The sequence below is a fragment of the Engraulis encrasicolus genome, chromosome 24, assembly GCF_034702125.1.
Source record: "Engraulis encrasicolus isolate BLACKSEA-1 chromosome 24, IST_EnEncr_1.0, whole genome shotgun sequence".
In the NCBI taxonomy this organism is placed as follows: domain Eukaryota; kingdom Metazoa; phylum Chordata; class Actinopteri; order Clupeiformes; family Engraulidae; genus Engraulis; species Engraulis encrasicolus.
The window spans coordinates 160001-179593 of NC_085880.1; the positions used below are offsets into that span (position 1 = coordinate 160001).

A 19593-nucleotide genomic window follows, 5' to 3' on the forward strand; every position below is an offset into this window, starting at 1 on the left:
TTGCAGTCTTCCCTCGCTTCCTTTCATCTCCGTCTCACGCACAATCTGTTTTTAATTCCTCATAATGGCCCTCATTTATCAAAGTTGCGTAGAAACAATCGCAGAAATGAGCGCAGATCTTGTCGTACGACGAGGCTCACGTGAGATTTACTAAACATGTGTACCTCTCCAATCTCATGGTAAGAGCGAGCGGCTGTTGATAAATCCAGCGTCTGAAAACCATCGTAATTAGAATAATCACACCTTCTCTAAACTGGCGGGAAGGAGACCGCACCCCTGAGTTTGCGACATGGAGAGACGCAAACCGGCTAAAACATCCACGTTTCTGGTTGATTGACAGCTTGAAATTGGGCTTTACGCGAGGTAGACAACAAAATAACACATGGAAATAATCAACAGCAGTAGTCAACACTGTTTCGGTTCTCAATATGGAAGGGGTAGAGATTGATTTCCAAATAATGATGGTTAGCCCACAATGAAATGTTTGATTGACTACAGTAGACATAATGAAGATATTTTTAATGAATATTATTTAAATATATGACAATTAAATATGATTAGGCCTATCTTTTGTAAACGAGATCAAGAAAAGGGTCCTACGTGAAACTGGCCAACAAACAGTGCCCAAACAATTGGTTGGGGAAGGAGAGTTGTACATGTCCAGTGCGCTACATCCTTCTCGCGCTCATGTGCGCCCTGCTTCTCTCCAGCGCTCCAGTCCTTCGACCGGATAGCCCTTTTACCATCTATGGAGTGGACGACTATAAAATGTTATAGGACACACACGTGGTGTAGCCTATATTCGGATAGTAGTTGTGTGCGATCAAACGTTGAAACTCAACCGGGAGATTATTAGGCTACTATCTGTAGGATATTGATTGATGTGCGCATGAACTCCCAGCTGTTAAAAAGAACGGACGTCGGTCATTCATCCCACGACTGAAGGCACATTCCGCGGCTGTAGGCCTATATTGCACAAATATTCACACATCACGTCAAATCACACATTAGAAGTCTCTTGTTCCTATGCCAAATTAACGCAGCGCTCTCAGGAAGGGTGCGCCAATTCAAACAGGTAGACGTTGGCTTATAGCCAAAATATACCATGTAAAAACATTTTGTAATTATATAGGCCACATGGGCTATTTATGATAATGAGTTGTTGCGCTACAACTGCTGCTCAAGTTGGTGATCATAGTCATCTCAAGTCCAACTTGAAAACGGCGTACACCGTCTGAGAGCAGTCGTAGGATTTCATCTTTCCTGCGCTTACGATGAGATTTGATAAATACCAACTGGTCGTAGAAAAAGAACGTACGCACGACGTACGTATGATTCTCGTCGTACGCTGCTTTGATAAATGAGGGCCAATGACTCTAAATGGGTGCTCAAACAGGACAGTGTTTACACCAATGTCGCATCCTGGGGCTGCTCCTCCTCCTACACACACACACACACACACACCTACACACGCACACGCACACACAAGCACACACACACACGCACACACACGCACACACACGCACACACACGCACACACGCACCTACACACATACACACACACACACACCTACACACATACACACACACACACATACACACACACACACACACACACACACACACGCACCTACACACACACACACCTACACACACACACTCCATTTTGCCCCTGCGGGTGACGCTGGCACATCCTCAGTCACCTGTCACCTGTCGTGTGTCATAGCGTGCCACTCACCCCAGTCGCACGCAGGAAGTCTCTCTCTCTCTCTCTCTCTCTCTCTCTCTCTCTCTCTCTCTCTCTCTCTCTCTCTCTCTCTCTCTCTCTCTCTCTCTTCTCTCTTCTCTCTCTCCCTTCCCTGCCTGGAGGTGTAGGAACAGCCCTAATTCTTTCCAGAGCGTACGCCATTTTGCCTGCAGTATTGTTCGTTTGCTTATTTTTTTCTCTCTCCCGCGCTCTCCACAGAAATTCCATAAATATCAATGAGCAGTCGGCCTATTCCTATCCTCCCACAACACACAGATAGCGCAGCTGCCCCCTCGAGTGCCTGTTGCAACGTTTTCCAGACAGGCAGACTGGATAGACCATATTTTCAGACAGGCAGAGTCAATGGGCAGCTCGGTAGACTAGATGAGGCCCCAGAGATGTTGATGATTCATACTGGGCGCCTACAGGATATTCAGTCTTTTTTTGTTTTGTTTTGGGGTTTTTTAGATGTTTTTTGTGTCTTAGAATTTATTAGTGACAGGACAGTTTGAGAGAGAGACATGAAACGTGTGGGAGAGAGAGAGAGATGGGGAAGGGTCGGCAAAGGACCCGGGTCGGAATCGAACCCAGGTCGGCCGCGTAGTAGACGAGTGTCCTACCTTTAGGCCACGGTAGGGCCGGGATGTTCAGTCTCAAGGCCCCTTTTTTACTAGCCTCGCGACGCCATCCTCTGTACTCCACCCAAAGATTTGATTGACAGAGTCAACAGTCGGCTATTGGCCCAGCTTACTTTTTTACTGTAAGCAAGGAAGAAAAGTCATAGCCTCTTTGTGCAGATAGGCCCCCGCTGGCGGGCCTGTTCACTCCTTGCTGAAAACACTCAGCTACATCATAACAACATTGCTACGACAATACCAGGGTCTCCGCAATCCTTAAAAAGTCTTAAAAAGTCTTACTATTAATATTTGGTTTTTAAGGTCTTATAAAGCCTTATATTTCGCCAATTTTTGGAAGTGTGGTATTATATTTACGTAGGAGGTCTTATATTTCATCTGGGTAGCTTGAGTGTAAGAAGAAGCTCTATTTTTTTGACGCTATAAACCTTATTTAACCGGCATACGTCCCTTATCAAGATGCGGAAAAGTAGATGAAACTGATCTGTGTTTGTGGCGCAGCGCAGCCCGCTGGCCACACAGTGGGGGCCAGCCGCAGACCCGTGGGCGCAGCGTCTAGCCTACTTGCATGCATACCTGTCAACCATCCCTAATTTCCAGGGAAACTCCATAATTTTGACTAATTTCCCGATTTCTTCCCGATTTGATATTTTTCCCGGAAATATCCCGGATTTTTCACATTATCAAAAAACACAGTCGGTTCAGTAATTATACCCACGGCCCTGTCAGTTAGCCCAACGAGCCACACCCCCTCTTGAAGAGGATAAGAGCTCTTATCAAGCTACCTGCCAGTAGATTGTATGCTAGATGCCACCAAGAATTCAAGTTCCTTGAAAATACGAGCTGTCACCCTCGAGCTCCGTAGCGCTTGTGCGCCCCGTCTTTTCCTCAGAAACCGTCAGTTCATGCAACGCATAAAACAGCCTCGGAACAGTGAATCATGCGATTAATCACAACCTGTACCAGCACGAAGTTGTGCACGAACAGAGAACTTATACGACAAAACCACAACAAGAAACTCATTGTGCTCATTTCATTGTTTTGTTTTCCTTTCATTGTTTTTCCACGCTGTAAAACGTGTGCTGAGGGATTTTAGACAGTACTGTCTTTGCATGCGCGCTGTTGTGAAAAGCAGAGTAGAACGCACCGTCCGATCCGTCTCTGTCATCCCGTTGACTGTCAGAATTTGGCCTTTAGAAAAATTCCCGAATTTAAAATGTGGCTTATAATATAGGAATTTTCACGCAAGTTCAGTGTAATGTGGCTTGAGGACAAGAAATAAAACAGTTAGCTATCCAAAGCAACGTCGGAATATGAAGCTTGATGTTAACTGTGTCGGGAGGACGCATAGCCTAATCATTTAGTCGTTGAGGGTAAGTTTTAAATGTTGTCTATCGTAAGCATGTTAGCCATGCCGTTGCGTTTGGGTAGAAGCGTTTGCTAAAAGTACAGGGTTCATTTCATAAAGTCCATTATGACTGTATTCGAAAATAATTCATTACAATAGCCTACACTTTCAAAATCGCCTCTAGTGACAGGCTATTATCTGTCAAATGCAAAATGATTGCGTTAACATGATGACAGCATGAGGAAGTGAGCGCGATGATCTGGCGAGGTGCGTAATGTCCAAATCGGTAACCAGATGGGCAACGGTAAACGCGCTAAATGCTTGTTATGGACATGCTGGAAATCGCTTCCAAGTTGTGCGCTGTTTCTTGCTCCCATCTAGAGAACAACAAACTACAGACAGGCTAAGCTCAAAGTAGAACGCTTGCTTCTGCTACCCGTCTCTGATAAAGCGAGCTGGAGGAGGAGAAACGGCAGTCACTCAGAGTAGTCGTACATTTAACCCTTTTGACACCAGGTGTCCTCTCTCCTAATAGCAAAGTGCATTCAACTATTTATCCATCAGAAATGATGAATTGTTGAGTAGACACTCAATTAAATGCCAGTTGTCAATTAACTGACCATGCATGGTGTCTGTAGGCCTACAGATCAGTTACACCTTGCTACTGCTTACACTGTGTTCACCCTAGGCTACACTATAAAAGCACAGTAGTCATATCATATTGTTTATTATATATAATTATGTACTAGGCCTACATTTCATTATAGCAATGCAAACTAATAACATTACCAATATTGCAGTGCCTCACCCCGAGCGGTGGTCTTATATTTTATCATCAGAGGTCTTATATTTGTCTTAAAAAGTCTTATATTTGGTGATCCAAAATGTGCAGAAACCCTGAATACAGAGATGCTTAAGTAGCACATTACGACTTGGTCATTACAATTTCGGTGACAATAAGGTTATATAAGAGAGCCTAGGAGCAAAGGGGTTAAGCTGTTTGTGTGTGTGTGTGTGCGTGCGTATGCGTGTGAGTGCAGGCCATTGTTTGTGTTCTTGGCCACATTATCCTGATATGGCCGACATTGTTCACATGTCTGTAGCATTGAGAGTAGGCTACTACTGCCATCGTGACCATAGATGTGTATAGAATTGTCGGCGAAGGGGGTGACGTATCTAGTCTTCTACACACATCTATGATCGTGACATCCTCTCTAGCAAAAAGGGGATCCTTTTTAGGTTTCCTTGTTCTGAGTCGGGACAGTGACTCCACTTACACTGAACTGAACGGCATTGTCGCAATCACTCTCTGGCCCTGTCAGTCTCTGTCTCTCTGTCTCTCTCCCACCCTCTCTCTCTGTCTGTCTGTCTCTCTCCCACTCTCCCTCTCTGTCTCTCCCCCTGTCTCTCTCTATCTGTCTCTCTATCTCTCTGTCTCTCTCCCACTATCTCTCTCTCTCTCTGTGTCTCCCTGTCTCTCTCCCTGTCTCTCTCTGTCTCTATCTCTCTCTATCTGTCTCTCTATCTCTCCGTCTCTCTCCCTGTCTCTCTCTCTCTCTCTGTCTCTCTCCCACTCTCTCTCTCTCTCTCTCTCTCTCTCTCTCTCTCTCTCTCTCTGTCCCTCTCCCACTCTCTCTCTATCTCTCTCCCTGTCTCTCTCCCTGTCTCTCTCTCTCTCTCTCTCTCTCTCTCTCTCTCTCTCTCTCTCTCTCTCTCTCTCTCTCTCTGTCTCTCTCTGTCTCTCTCCCTGTTTCTCTCTCTCTCTCTCTCTCTCTCTCTCTGTCTCTCTCCCACTCTCTCTGTCTCTCTCCCACTCTCTCTCTCTGTCTCTCTCCCTGTCTCTCTCTCTCTCTCTCTCTCTCTCTCTCTCTCTCTGTCCCTGTCTCTCTGTCTCTCTCCCTGTCTCTCTCTCTCCCACTCTCTCTCTCTCTCTCTCTCTCTCTCTCTCTCTCTCTCTCTCTCTCTCTCTCTCTCTCTCTCTCTGTCCCTGTCTCTCTGTCTCTCTCCCTGTCTCTCTCTCTCTCCCACTCTCTCTCTCTCACTCACTCTCTCTCTCTCTCTCTCTCTCTCTCTCTCTCTCTCTCTCTCTCTCTCTCTCTCTCTCTCTCTCTCTCTCTCTCTCTCTCTCTCCCTCATAATCTCTCGTGGTAATGAATACTGCTGTCTGTTAATGTTTCATCATGCTTGTAATCAAGAGAGATGAGCTCATACCCTTCAGACTGACCGATAGCATTCTGTCCATGGCTTCAGCTAGCCACCTCCATTTGTATGTGTATGGTCCTTTTGTGTTAGCCCGGAAGAGACAGCTATCTGTCATGTGCATACCGTGTGTATTTACTCAATATTAATGACTGTCTTTATGTGGTGTGTGTATGTGTGCGCGTGTGTGTGTGTGTGTGCGTGCGTGTGTGTGTGTGTGCGTCTGCGTCTGCGTCACTGTCTGTATGTGTTTGTATCATGTCTATGTGTGTGTGTGTGTGTGTGTGTGTGTGTGTGTGTGGTTTTTTTTTTTTTTTCTTTAGAAGGAGACCGGTGGCCGGGCCTGGTGGCGGGGGGCTGTGTCCAGCCGGAAAGCGCCCACCAGGGGAACTGTGGGCTGTGGGAGGCCTTACCCGCCCCCAGCCCCAGCCCCAGCCCCATCCCCAACCACCACCACCAGCAACAGCAGCAGCAGCAGCAGCAGCAGCAGGCCCAAATAGCCCCCGGCCGCGCCCGCACGGCTGCCAGCGCCCTCACCAACCTCATTCAGGACCTCAGCCTGAACGAGGCCCACGGCAGAGCTGTCCCCTGTCCCCACCACGGGTCCGCGGGGGTGCACGCCCATGCCCACCACACACACGCCTCCTCCGCCAGCACAAACTCGGCGCCCCCCACCAAGCGCCAGTGCCGCTCGCTCTCCTCGGATGAGCTGATGTGGGGAGGCTGTGGTGGTGGTAGTGGAGGTGGGGGCCGAAACTCCTTCTCCCTGTCCTCCTCCTCCTCCTCCTCCTCCTCCTCTTCGTCCTCCTGGAGGCCCCAGGGCTCGCGGGTCTGGTCCTGGGTGGAGAAGCGGCGTTGGCACAGCGGGCCGCCTATGCAGCGCAGCTCCAGCGTCAGCCTGCCCTCGCGCCCGCACCACGCACACCACCACGGCGCCACACACTCGCAGCCGCACGGCCGCGCGCACACACTCCCTCTCGACCTGCAGCCCAGCATGACTCCGTCGGCGGCGTCGCTGCTGCTGGGCATGGGCACGTTTGAGTTTGAGGCGCTCCCTCTGGGGGGGGTCCCCTGCGGCGTTGGTGCCGAGGGCTCCGGAGGCGTGGGGGCCCCTGGAGGGGTGGGAGTGGGAGCGGGAGCGGGCCCCGGAGGGTCCCTGCCCAGGAGCCGGTCACAGCCGTGCGTGCTGAGCGAGAGGAAGGTGGCGGCTGGGGTGAAGAGGCGGAGACCCGAGGAGCACAACGGTAGCAGCGGTAGCAGCCAGGAGGCCAGGCCCTCACTAGACCTGGCCAAGATGACACAGGTGAGAGTCGCACGTATACACACACACACACACACACACACACACACACGCACACACACACACACGCAGGAGGCCAGGCCCTCACTAGACCTGGCCAAGATGACACAGGTGAGAGCGCACACACACACACACACGCACGCACGCACGCACGCACGCACGCACGCACGCACACGCAGGAGGCCAGGCCCTCACTAGACCTGGCCAAGATTACACAGGTGAGAGCGCAGGAACACACACACACATCCACACACACACACACACACACACACACACACACACACACACACACGCACACACACACGCACACACACACGCACACACACGTACATGTACACACACTTACACACACTTACACACACTTACACACGCAGGAGGCAAGGCCCTCACTAGACCTGGCCAAGATGACACAGGTGAGAGCGCACACACACACTTACACACTTACACACTTACACACACACACACACACACACACACACACACACACACACACACACACACACACACACACACACACACACACACACACACACACACACACACACACACAGGAGTCCAGACCCTGACTAGACCTGGCCAAAATGACACAGGTGAGAGCGCACACACACACACACACACACACACACACACACACACACACACACACACACACACACACACACACACACACACACACACACACACACACACACGTACACACACAGAGGAGGCCAGGCCCTCACTAGACCTGGCCAAGATGACACAGGTGAGAGCGCACGCACGCACGCACGCTCGCACACACACACACACACACACACACACACACACACACACACACACACACACACACACACACACACACACACACACACACACACACACACACACACACACACACACACACACACACACACACACAGGAGTCCAGACCCTGACTAGACCTGACCAAGATGACACAGGTGAGAGTCAGAGACGGACGCGCGCGTGTGTGTGCACATACGTGTACACACACACACACACACACACACACACACACACACACACACACACACACACACACACACACACACACACACACACACACACACACACACACACACACACACACACACGCACACACACGTACATGTACACACACTTACACACACTTACACACTTACACACGCAGGAGGCAAGGCCCTCACTAGACCTGGCCAAGATGACACAGGTGAGAGCGCACACACACACTTACACACTTACACACTTACACACACACACACACACACACACACACACACACACACACACACACACACACACACACACACACACACACACACACACACACACACACACACACACACACAGGAGTCCAGACCCTGACTAGACCTGGCCAAAATGACACAGGTGAGAGCCCACACACACACACTTACACACACACACACACACACACACACACACACACACACACACACACACACACACACACACACACACACACACACACACACACACACACACTTACACACGCAGGAGTCCAGACCCTGACTAGACCTGACCAAGATGACACAGGTGAGAGTCAGAGAACAGACGCGCGCGCGTGTGTGTGCACATACGTGTACACACACACACACATGTACACACACACACACACGTACACACACAGAGGAGGCCAGGCCCTCACTAGACCTGGCCAAGATGGCACAGGTGAGAGTCAGAGAACAGACTCACACACTCACACATGCAGCTACACACGCACACACACATACGTAGCACACACAGTCACACACAAAACTGACTCTTTCGCTGGGCGGTCAGAGGAGTTTGGTTCCCAAAAGCTGTGGATATTCACATTCTGGGATGAATCAGTCAACCAATGAATCAATCAAATGTATTTATACACCAAATTATTAACAGTTGACTCAAAGTGCTTACAAATATTCACATACACATTAGGGCTGCACGATATCAGAAAAAAAACGATACCTCGATAACGATATTTAAACGATATTTAGAAATATAGTCGAATGTTTTTCTTGTCACTAATTTGTCGGTCTGTGTGGGGGGGCGTGGCTTTGGTCATGGCGGCTTCTTACTCATTTGTTGACATTCAGCTAGTGATTGGACTGCACAGAAAGGTTTTAATTGTTCGCGATAACTACGCATATGCATATCGCCACTCTTGATATCGCGATTTCAATACATTTTCGATATATTGTGCAGCCCTAATACACATACACATTATCACACTCACAGCACACACAGCAGCTCTGAAGGCTGCCAAGATGACACACCACTACAGAGAACAGCAGTCGCCCTTTATACATGCACACCTCGACCACACACACACTCACACTTACATAACAAGCAACTCCAAATCACACAGATACCGAAACAAGTTACTCACAGACAATAGACACAGAGAGATACATAGTCACAGACTCCTGGCTATCACTCGAACTAACACACACACACACGCACACACACTCAAACAAAAACACAGCACATTCACAGCACTGTCACATTCAGTCAAGGAAACAGACAGTGATTCAGTGCAACTCATCACAGTTCTGTATCTATCTGTATGAGGAAACACACACACATGCGTGTGTGCGTAGATGACTTTGAGTCCATAGCCTCTGGGTTCATGAGTGATGCAGGACGACCTGGGGGGTTAAGGTTCTGACATCTTGTGTCACTAGACTATCTGGAAAATCACGTATGCTGTTTTCAATCTTCTCTTTTTCCCCATTCCTTCTTTCGGCCTCTGATAGCTTTCATTTTCGTTCTTTCTTTTCTTCCATTCACTCTGCCCGCCCGTATGCTGCCTGTACTTTGTGCTAATGCGTGACTTTGTGTTCCTGCTTGGCCCCCACAGGCTGGGCATATGTCTGCTCGCCACTCTTTGAAGTTGTGTCCTGTGACTGAGAAAAGTGCGTGTCTCTCTCTCTCTCCCTCGCTCGCACGCTCTCTCTCTCACACACACACATACACGCAGGAGCAAAAAAGCTTGGTCAGCATGTTTTCAGACGTGCTTGGTTGCTCTCTACAAATGTATGTTTTCAGAACTCCAACCTCTCTCTCTCTCTCTCTCTCTCTCTCTCTCTCTCTCTCTCTCTCTCTCTCTCTCTCTCTCTTTTCTCTTTCGCTCTCTCTCTCTCTCTCTCTCTCTCTCTCTCTCTCTCTCTCTCTCTCTCTCTGTGTGTGCCTGTGCGAGGTCATGCTTGGATACCTCTCTCTTGCTCTCTCTCTTTCTCACACGGCAATCTTTACCAGCATGCACACACACAAGCAACGCTCAGCCTGACTCTATCTTCAGGCCATGGCTTTTTCTGTGGAATCTCCACAGAAACTCCAACTTGCCGCCTTACCAGAGAGAGAGAGAGAGAGAGAGAGAGAGAGAGAGAGAGAGAGAGAGAGAGAGAGAGAGAGAGAGAGAGAGAGAGAGAGAGAGAGAGAGAGAGAGAGAGAGAGAGAGAGAGATGTGGAGAGAAAGATAGAGAGAGAGAGAGATGTGGAGAGAGAGAGAGAGAGAGAGAGAGAGAGAGAGAGAGAGAGATGTGGAGAGAAAGATAGAGAGAGAGAGAGAGAGAGATGTGGAGAGAAAGATAGAGAGAGAGAGAGAGAGAGAGAGAGAGAGAGAGAGAGAGAGAGAGAGAGATGTGGAGAGAGAGAGAGAGAGAGAGAGATGTGGAGAGAAAGATAGAGAGAGAGAGAGAGATGTGGAGAGAAAGATAGAGAGAGAGAGAGAGAGATGTGGAGAGAAAGATAGAGAGAGAGAGAGAGAGATGTGGAGAGAAAGATAGAGAGAGAGAGAGAGAGATGTGGAGAGAAAGATAGAGAGAGAGAGAGAGAGAGAGATGTGGAGAGAAAGATAGAGAGAGAGAGAGAGAGAGATGTGGAGAGAAAGATAGAGAGAGAGAGAGAGAGAGATGTGGAGAGAAAGATAGAGAGAGAGATGTGGAGAGAAAGAGAGAGAGAGAGAGAGAGAGAGATGTGGAGAGAAAGATAGATAGAGAGAGAGAGAGAGAGATGTGGAGAGAAAGATAGAGAGAGAGATGTGGAGAGAAAGATAGAGAGAGAGATGTGGAGAGAAAGATAGAGAGAGAGATGTGGAGAGAAAGATAGAGAGAGAGAGAGAGAGAGAGAGATGTGGAGAGAAAGATAGAGAGAGAGAGAGAGAGAGATGTGGAGAGAAAGATAGAGAGAGAGAGAGATGTGGAGAGAAAGATAGATAGATAGTGCAGTGTTGAAGGGAGGGAAAGAATCCACAGACAGCTGGCAGAGAGGAACAGAGGTGGACTGAAAGGCCTGGGAGAGGATTGTGTTGACACAGTGCAGCCACACATGCTGACGCACACACACACACACACACACTGCAGGCATAGAAATCACACACACACACACACACACACACACACACACACACACACACACACACACACACACACACACACACACACACACACACACACACACACACACACACACACACACACACACACACACACACACACACACACATATACACACACACATACACACACACACACACACTGCAGGCATAGAAATCGCACTCACACACTCACACACACACTGCAGGCAGAGAAATCACACACACTTGTGCACACAATACAGCCACAGAAAGAAAGAAAGAAAGGAAGAAGGGAGGGATATGGAAACTTGAGTCTGCCCAGTCAGAACAGAAACTGTGGCGAGTGAAGAGCAGGCATGGAGACATACTAGGGGAGCAGAGGAGGGCAGGAATGAGGAGTGATAGATAGTGGGCTTTCCTCCTGTGCTGTCCTTGGTTTTAGAGAGAGAGAGAGAGACTGTGTGTGTGGTGCGTGTGCCGTGTGTGTGTGTGTTTCCATGTGTGCACGTTCATGCATGCATGTATATACTGTATGTTTGTGTGTTTGTATGTGTTCCACTCTGTTTGAGGTGCTATATGATAGGGAGATTGAATTTGATACGCGTATGCTGTAGATGGGAGCAGTCTGAGCTTGGTGATTGACAGTGGGAGTATCTTTTACAGGATCTAATGTTTGGAGTTTCATCACTTAATTCATGTCATGGCAGGAGCAAGGGTGTGTGTGTGTGCCTGTGCGCGTGCGTGCGTGTGCGTGTGCGTATGTCATCAGATGTGCGTGTACGTGTGTGCGTACGTGTGTGCATGTGAGAGAGAAAGAGTGTGTGTTTTGAGGGCTAGGGCAGAGAGAGTGGGAAAGTTTGTGTCAGAGCAAGCCGGATTTCTGAGATGTTCACGGATTCCCCATTCCGGAATTCTTGGGATGTTGGCGTTCTTTAGGACTGCTCATCAGCTGTTGAGCTGCAGCATTCCCCCATAACTTGTACATCGCTCTCTGTGTGTGTGCGCGTGCGCAGGCGACTCCTGCACACGTGTGTGTGTGTGTGGGTATGTGGGTGTGTGTGTTTTGTGTTTGTGCTTGTCTGACAGAGAGTATGAAATTGCAGGGTAAAGTCAGTATTTATTTGCCCATAAATCTGACGAGCTGGCAGATCACTGGCACCCTCTGCTCTGCTCTCTCTTGCTAGGCTATTAATATGGGCTCACTGGCGATGGCTCAAGGTCATAAACCTATTAAACACACACAGGCACACACACACACGCACACGCATACACATGTACACGCACGTACACACACACACACGTACACACACACGCACACACATGTACACGCACGTACACACACACACACACACATGTACACTTACGTACACACACACACACACACACAAATGCACACACACACACACACACACACACACACACACACACACACACACATGTACACACACACGCACACACATGTACACGCACGTACACACACACACACACACACACACACACACACACACACACACACACACACACACACACACACACGCACGCGCGCACCAAAGCAAGCACTCAGTCACAGGCATGTACTTACACCATATACTTCATTCCAGGAATGGAACACATGGTGATCATAGCTGAACATCACTAATTGATGGGGATGGGGCTGGGGATGGGGAGTGTGGGGTGGGGGTGGGGGTGTGCATGCGGCGGATGGGGGAGTGGTGATGGGGGAGAGTTGGTGTGTGTGTGTGTGTGTTGGGGGGGGGGGGATCCAGAACATACTGGGGATTTCCAAATGGAGAGTCCAGCCCTCTTAGGGTGGAATGTTATCCAATCTGGAATAACTTCCTCTCTCTCTCTTGGACTGACCAACCCCCCATTACATCCCCTTGCTCTCTCACTCATGTTCTCTCTTCTCTCTCTCTCTCTCTCTCTCTCTCTCTCTCACACCCACACACACACATCTGTTCCGTCGGATAAGGGGTGTGTGTGTGTCTGTCTGCAGTTTGCACATGAAAGCTGTCATGATTCACTCCACTGTGGTTGGGCCAGGCAGGCACAGCGTTGCTTCTGCACACAGAGCAGACGCCCACACGTCCAGCACATGCAGTACCTCCACCAGTACGCCATGCGCACAGCACAGCACAGCACAGCACAGCACAGCACAGCACAGCACAGCACAGCACAGCACAGCACAGCACAGCACAGCACAGCACAGCACAGGCAGTGGTGCTGCAAAGCATATTTTCACCTATAAACACATACTCAGCGAGGTCATGTCTCTCACACACTCTGTCTCTCTCACACACACACACACACACACACACACACACACACACACACACACACACACACACACACACACACGTTTTCATACACATGTTTTCATACACAACATATCTCTCTCTCTCTGTCTCTCTCTCTCTCTCTCTCTGTCTCACACTCACTTGATGTCTCTCTCTTTCTCAAACACACACACACACACACACACACACACACACACACACACACACACACACACACACACACACACACACACACACACACACACACACACACACACACACACACACACACGCGCTTTCAAAGTGGAGCAATGGTCTTCACTGCTACAGCCTCAGGAAGTGTGTGGGTAGGTAGGGTATAAACCCACAATGCTGTTTCACGTGTGTGTGCGTGGTGCTGTGCACTACACTTACAGCTCTCACTGGCTCAGAGGGACCATTTGGAGGCATGTGACATCATCATGTGCTCTTGCTAGTTCCATTAGGTCCCATCAGACCCTGGTCAGGCTTCATGCTTTACGTAGTTCAACTCACCAGATTCCCTCTCATTGCAAGCCTATTGCAGGACCAATTGCAGCAGCTAGCAAAGACTAGATAGCACTTGATCACTAGATTAGCAATGGCCTATTTTTCTGCACTGTATGGACTTTGTAGTATAGACAAATGTCGACAAAGTGGAATGTAAAAAATCTGCCATGTACAGTATTCTTCCTGTCTGTGCTCTCAACAGTCATTTCACAAGTAGAGTAGAGTAGAGTAGAGTAAGAGTAGAGTTACTTTATTTATCCCAGGGGGGAAATTAAAGTAAATGGTTAACTAGTTATTTTTGGGCATCCGTGGCCTAGTGGTTAAGGAGATGTGGTTTGGATCAGAGGGTTGCTGTTTGGAATCCCACCCTTCCACTCCATATCTCACTCCATGGCTAAGGCTGAGGTGCTCTTGAGCAAGGCACCTAACCTCACACTGCTCCGGGGACTGTAATCAATACACTGTACTGAAAACAATTGTATGTCGTATTTGACAAAAGTGTCAGCTAAATGTAATGTCATGTCATATGGTGATATTATCACTATGGGGTCACAATACTGGAATACTTGAGTACAGCATTTAGATTGTGCAATGTTGTGATCTTGTACTGTTATTGCTGTATCTGCTGAATTCCCTGTATGACCGCATCTCATCTAACATATCACTAATGGCCCTTTGTATTTTATCTGTGTCTTGTCTCCACAGAAACAGCACTTCCACAGTCTGAGCTGCCCAGGCTTCTCCTTCTTCGAGACCTGCCACTCACCCTTCGACCCTCCCACTTCCATCATTCCCAGCCAATCGGACACCGCACGCACCTGTCCGTCAGGCCCAGGGGCGGGATCACGGCAGAGATCCTCCCTGAGGAAAGATGGCGGCGACGGGGAGGACGACTCGTCTTACGAGGAGGAGGAAGAGCAAGAGGAGGATCTGGACACCGACTCGGCATGCAGCGTTGGGTCGAGGTGCGATACCCCTAACCGCGGCGAGGAGGAGGAGGAGGATGAGGACGAAGAGGAGCATGGAATGTTCTGGAAGAAGGGTAGCCACAGAGCGGATGAGGAGGCAGCATGTGACTTAGATGGAGAATTGGACATTGAGCAGATCGAAAGGAACTGAATGGAATTGAAAGGAATTGAAAGTGTTGGGTTGGTATAAAGAATGGGATGAAGGATGCAAGATGGACACAGCAAGTTGGAACCGCTTTTGGTTTTTTTGGATGGAGGACTTTTGGAACGTGTGAATGCTGGCCTGGAATGTTTTGTTGGAATGTTTTGCCGGAATGGGCTTTATCTATTTCTTCAACTGTCCTGGGAATTTTTGTGCTTAGCTTTTTTTAAAGATTGTTTGCCTATATGGAAGATGAATGATGGAAAAGGCAGAACGAAAAAGCCTCTCCTTCACAGCAAACTCTACATGTTTTTTGATCAGTCCAGCAGGTGTATGCACATACATATTTTTCAGGTTTTCCCATGGATTCAGGGTTTTTTGCAACATGGTGAAGGAGAGAGACTCTTTGTGGACTGAACCGAACTGAACTTTGTGGACTGTGGACTGAAATCATGGGTTAATAGTTTTTTTTCTTTTTAGCAAAGGTTCTTTCTTAGATGGCATTCTCTTTTTTATGCCAAGTGAAAAAAAAGACCTTGAATGAGAATTTGTTAATCAATCCTTCTTTTGGATAGTGTCTACATCTAATTGAGTCGAGCGTGTGTGGTCTCTTTTTTTTAGTTTGTAAGTCCACAGCAATGAATCGATGATGTCTGTCTGCTTTTTTGTCTTATGTGTAAGTAGCCCTACAAAACTGAAGCGTACTGCTAGGGAATGTTGAACAGGGCCGTCTCTGCCTCTCTCTTGTTCCCGGACTGTAGACATTTTCTCAGTTCAGTGGAATATGCACCTATCTTTTGGAGCAGTATGCCTACCAGGTAGACAGGAAGTTAGCAAGATGGCCGACACTTAGCCTAGTGATTCACTGCTTTACCTTGTGTTATTTGAACTGAAAAGAAAGGAAAAGCTTGAAATCTGTAGACGTATATCATACAGCCTACATGTAAATGCAGCCTGTAGGTGATCGGTCACTGAATGGGAAATGATATTGGTGTCCCTCTTCTTGTCTTAATACTTTATACGAATCAGCTACATTCATCAGATTAACGGCTGAAATCCAAGATGGCTTCCAGCATGAGTTTTAGCAACAGAGGAAGCAGGCACTCTTCTCAACAAAAACCTTCTGACTTGATGTCCGTTTGCTGACGGGTTTAATTTGTTTATGTGTTCTTAAATCGCAGACAAAAACAAACAAAACGTGCAAAAAAAACCACACCTCACAACAAATGAACACTGAATCAGCGTTGAAGTGCCTTGTAATAGCAACGTATATTTTTCTAATTCTGACTCTTTTTGTAATCCTTCTGATGTTTGCGTCAGCAAACTAAGCTACGAAGCAGAGACTCTGTTGTCCTCTCCCTCTTTCAGGGAGTTAGATGGTAAATAAAGGCCGAAAAAGGTGATCTTCACTTCTCTTTATTGACTTTGTACTGCATTTCTGACCCTCTTTCCTGGAGCCGTAAACGCTGCCCAATCAGGCCACTCCTCAATGCCACACACACACACACAAACACACACACACACATGCACACGCACACCTTCCCAGAATCTTACATAATAGTTGACCAAATGCAGCAGCCTCATGCCTATCTCAACTTTATCAGATAGCAAGCTGGCTGGCATGCAACTCCCATGGTGCAGCCTCAAACCATGAGGTGTGTTTGCCTGTCTGCCAATACGTGTGTGTGTGCGTGTGTGTGTGTGTGTGTGTGTGTGTGTGTGTGTGTGTGTGTGTGTGTGTGTGTGTGTGTGTGTGTGTGTGTGTGTGTGTGTGTGTGTGTGTGTGTGTGTGTGTGTGTGTGTGTGTGTGTGTGTGTGACGGTATGTGGGTGTGGGTGCATGTGAAGAGCAGATTAAATGTGTGTGTGTGTGTGCGTGCGTGTATGTGCGCGTGTGTCCATCCTTGCAGCCTTGTCTTGTGTTCTTGATCCTAAGGGTTGTTTGTGCATTGGCATGGTGCATGACGCTTGGCTCCGTTGGTATGATACATGATGTTTGGTTGCATTCGCATGATGTCTGGTGTTGTGTGGGTGGTAGGGACTGATAAGATGGTGCTGCAGTTTAGCTAAACCAGGGTGCCGGGGTCGGGTGCTGCGGAAACGTGGCCGATAAGCCAACTATGTAATATAATACATATTTGTCTAAATGAATGCTTAGTCACTGGAATCTTTCATCTGCCATTTACGCACAATAAAGTAAATTTAGGTCACCCCAGTAAGTTGCAACTTCGAACGTAGGTTGTGTGATATCTCCAAATGTGTTACTTTTCTAAGCTTGTGTGATATTGGATGTGATGCCATGTTACGGCTTGTTGGTTTGGGGTGCCTTGACATTTTTCATGAATTGAAAGGGTGCCTCGCCTAAAAAAAGGTTGGGAAACACTGGTTTGGCGTACCAACAGTCATTACTATGGTAATAATGGATCCTCTCCTCCAGCTCTTCCTGATACTGTAGTCCGTAAACCAATGTAGAAGTAGAAGTGGAGATACGATAAGAGTAATTTGAAGTAAAATGAATGACATAGTAATACCGCAGTCCAATGTGGTTCACATGTTGATGGGAAGGCATTCTATCTCTCTGGGGCATTGAACGAGAAAGCTGCCTCTCGCAAGTAAAAAAGCATGACAGAGAAATGCAATCGGCAGTGAAATGTGTGAAGTTACCCTTTCAAATGACAACATAATCGGCTTAGAACTCTTTAGAAGCACTTGAAGGCATTGCATGTTTTGTAATCGTTATTCCGATCAACCGGAAAACAGCTGTGGGTGTGTGTGTGTGCGTGCGTGCATGTGTGAGAGAGAGAGAGAATCACCTGTAGGCTGTTCAGATTAAGATAGTGCGGTGTGTGTCTCTACGTGCATAGTATTTCCTGTGTGTGTCTACAGTGTGTGTGTGTGTGTGTCTACAGTGTGTGTGTTTGTGTGTGCGCTTGTGTGTGTTTGTGTGTGTGTGTCCATGTTCTGTAGTCTTGCTTGGGACCGTGATCTCTCTGGCGATGGTGTTGCGGGCCAAAGTCAATATCTCTCTCACTGTGACTAGCTTTGCTTGGCTCTTCTCCAGCGAGACATTTTTAACCCCCGCCAAAAAAGAATGGAGGAATTATTTTAGCATATGATTTAAAGCTACAGCCATCAAGAGTTCACAGGATGGGATGTCGCCAGCATTGTAATCCCCCCCCCACCAGTAGTTTTGCTGGATGTAAATAGTGTTTCCTGTTATTTTCCGCCAAGTTGCTGGTAATGATAGGGATGGCGGTGAGCAGCATAAGCTCTCTCTAACTCTTTCTCTGCCACACACACAGACACACACACACACACACACACACACACACACACACACACACACACACACACACACACACACACACACACACACACACACACACACACACACACACACACACACACACAGAGGGGTGTCTACGGGGGCCGGGGGGGACAAAGAGGACAGTTGTCCTGGGCCAAGGGAGAGAGGGGGCCCATGATATGGGGTTCCTCATAACAGGTATATCGCATGTATTGGGTTGGGGTGCCCTTGTAGACGACTTTGCCCTGGGCCCCCACCAAAGCTGTCAGCGGCCCTGCACAGACACACACACACACACACATACAGTATATACACACACACACTCGCACTCGGAGGAAACCCCACATAGTCAGATGATGAGAGAGATCTCCCATTTGCCAGATCTGATGTGATGTGGTGTGGTTGTGGTAACATGTAATCCAGGCTGACAGAACAACCTGTGCCCCTACACGGTGGTCTCACTCACTCTAAAAACTAGACATCATGTAGTGTGTGTGTGTTTGTGTGTGTGTGTGTGTGTGTGTGTGTTTGTTTGTGTGTGTGCGTGTGCGTGTACGTGTGCATGTGCGTGTGTGTGTGTGCTTGCGCACATGCGTGTGTGTGTGTGTGTGCAGTATATGTGCCACAGTCTGTGTGCAGTGTGCCTGTTTGTGCGTGTGAGTGTGATATATAGGCACAGCACAGCATGTCTGTACAGTGCATGTACAGTATGTTAGTGGGTTTTGAGGGGGAGTGATAGTGCATGCCTGGGCACGTGTGTGTGTGTGTGTGTGTGTGTGTGTGTGTGTGTGTGTGTGTGTGTGTGTGTGTG

At 48.2% G+C, this 19593-nt stretch overlaps 1 protein-coding gene across 2 annotated transcripts in view; it reads left to right on the top strand.

The window, feature by feature from the left end:
• Positions 1-16874, top strand: part of fam53b (family with sequence similarity 53 member B) — a 31061-nt gene extending 14187 nt beyond the window's left edge. Inside the window, exons 4-5 of one of the 2 annotated variants that reach the window (XM_063191824.1) lie at positions 6253-7232; positions 15072-16874. In XM_063191824.1, coding sequence (XP_063047894.1) covers positions 6253-7232; positions 15072-15485 — 1394 coding nt within the window. In that variant the 3' untranslated portion in view covers positions 15486-16874. The remainder of the gene's footprint in view (positions 1-6252; positions 7233-15071) is intronic. The other variant, XM_063191826.1, reaches the window with a different exon arrangement.
• Positions 16875-19593: the final 2719 nt, after the last annotated feature.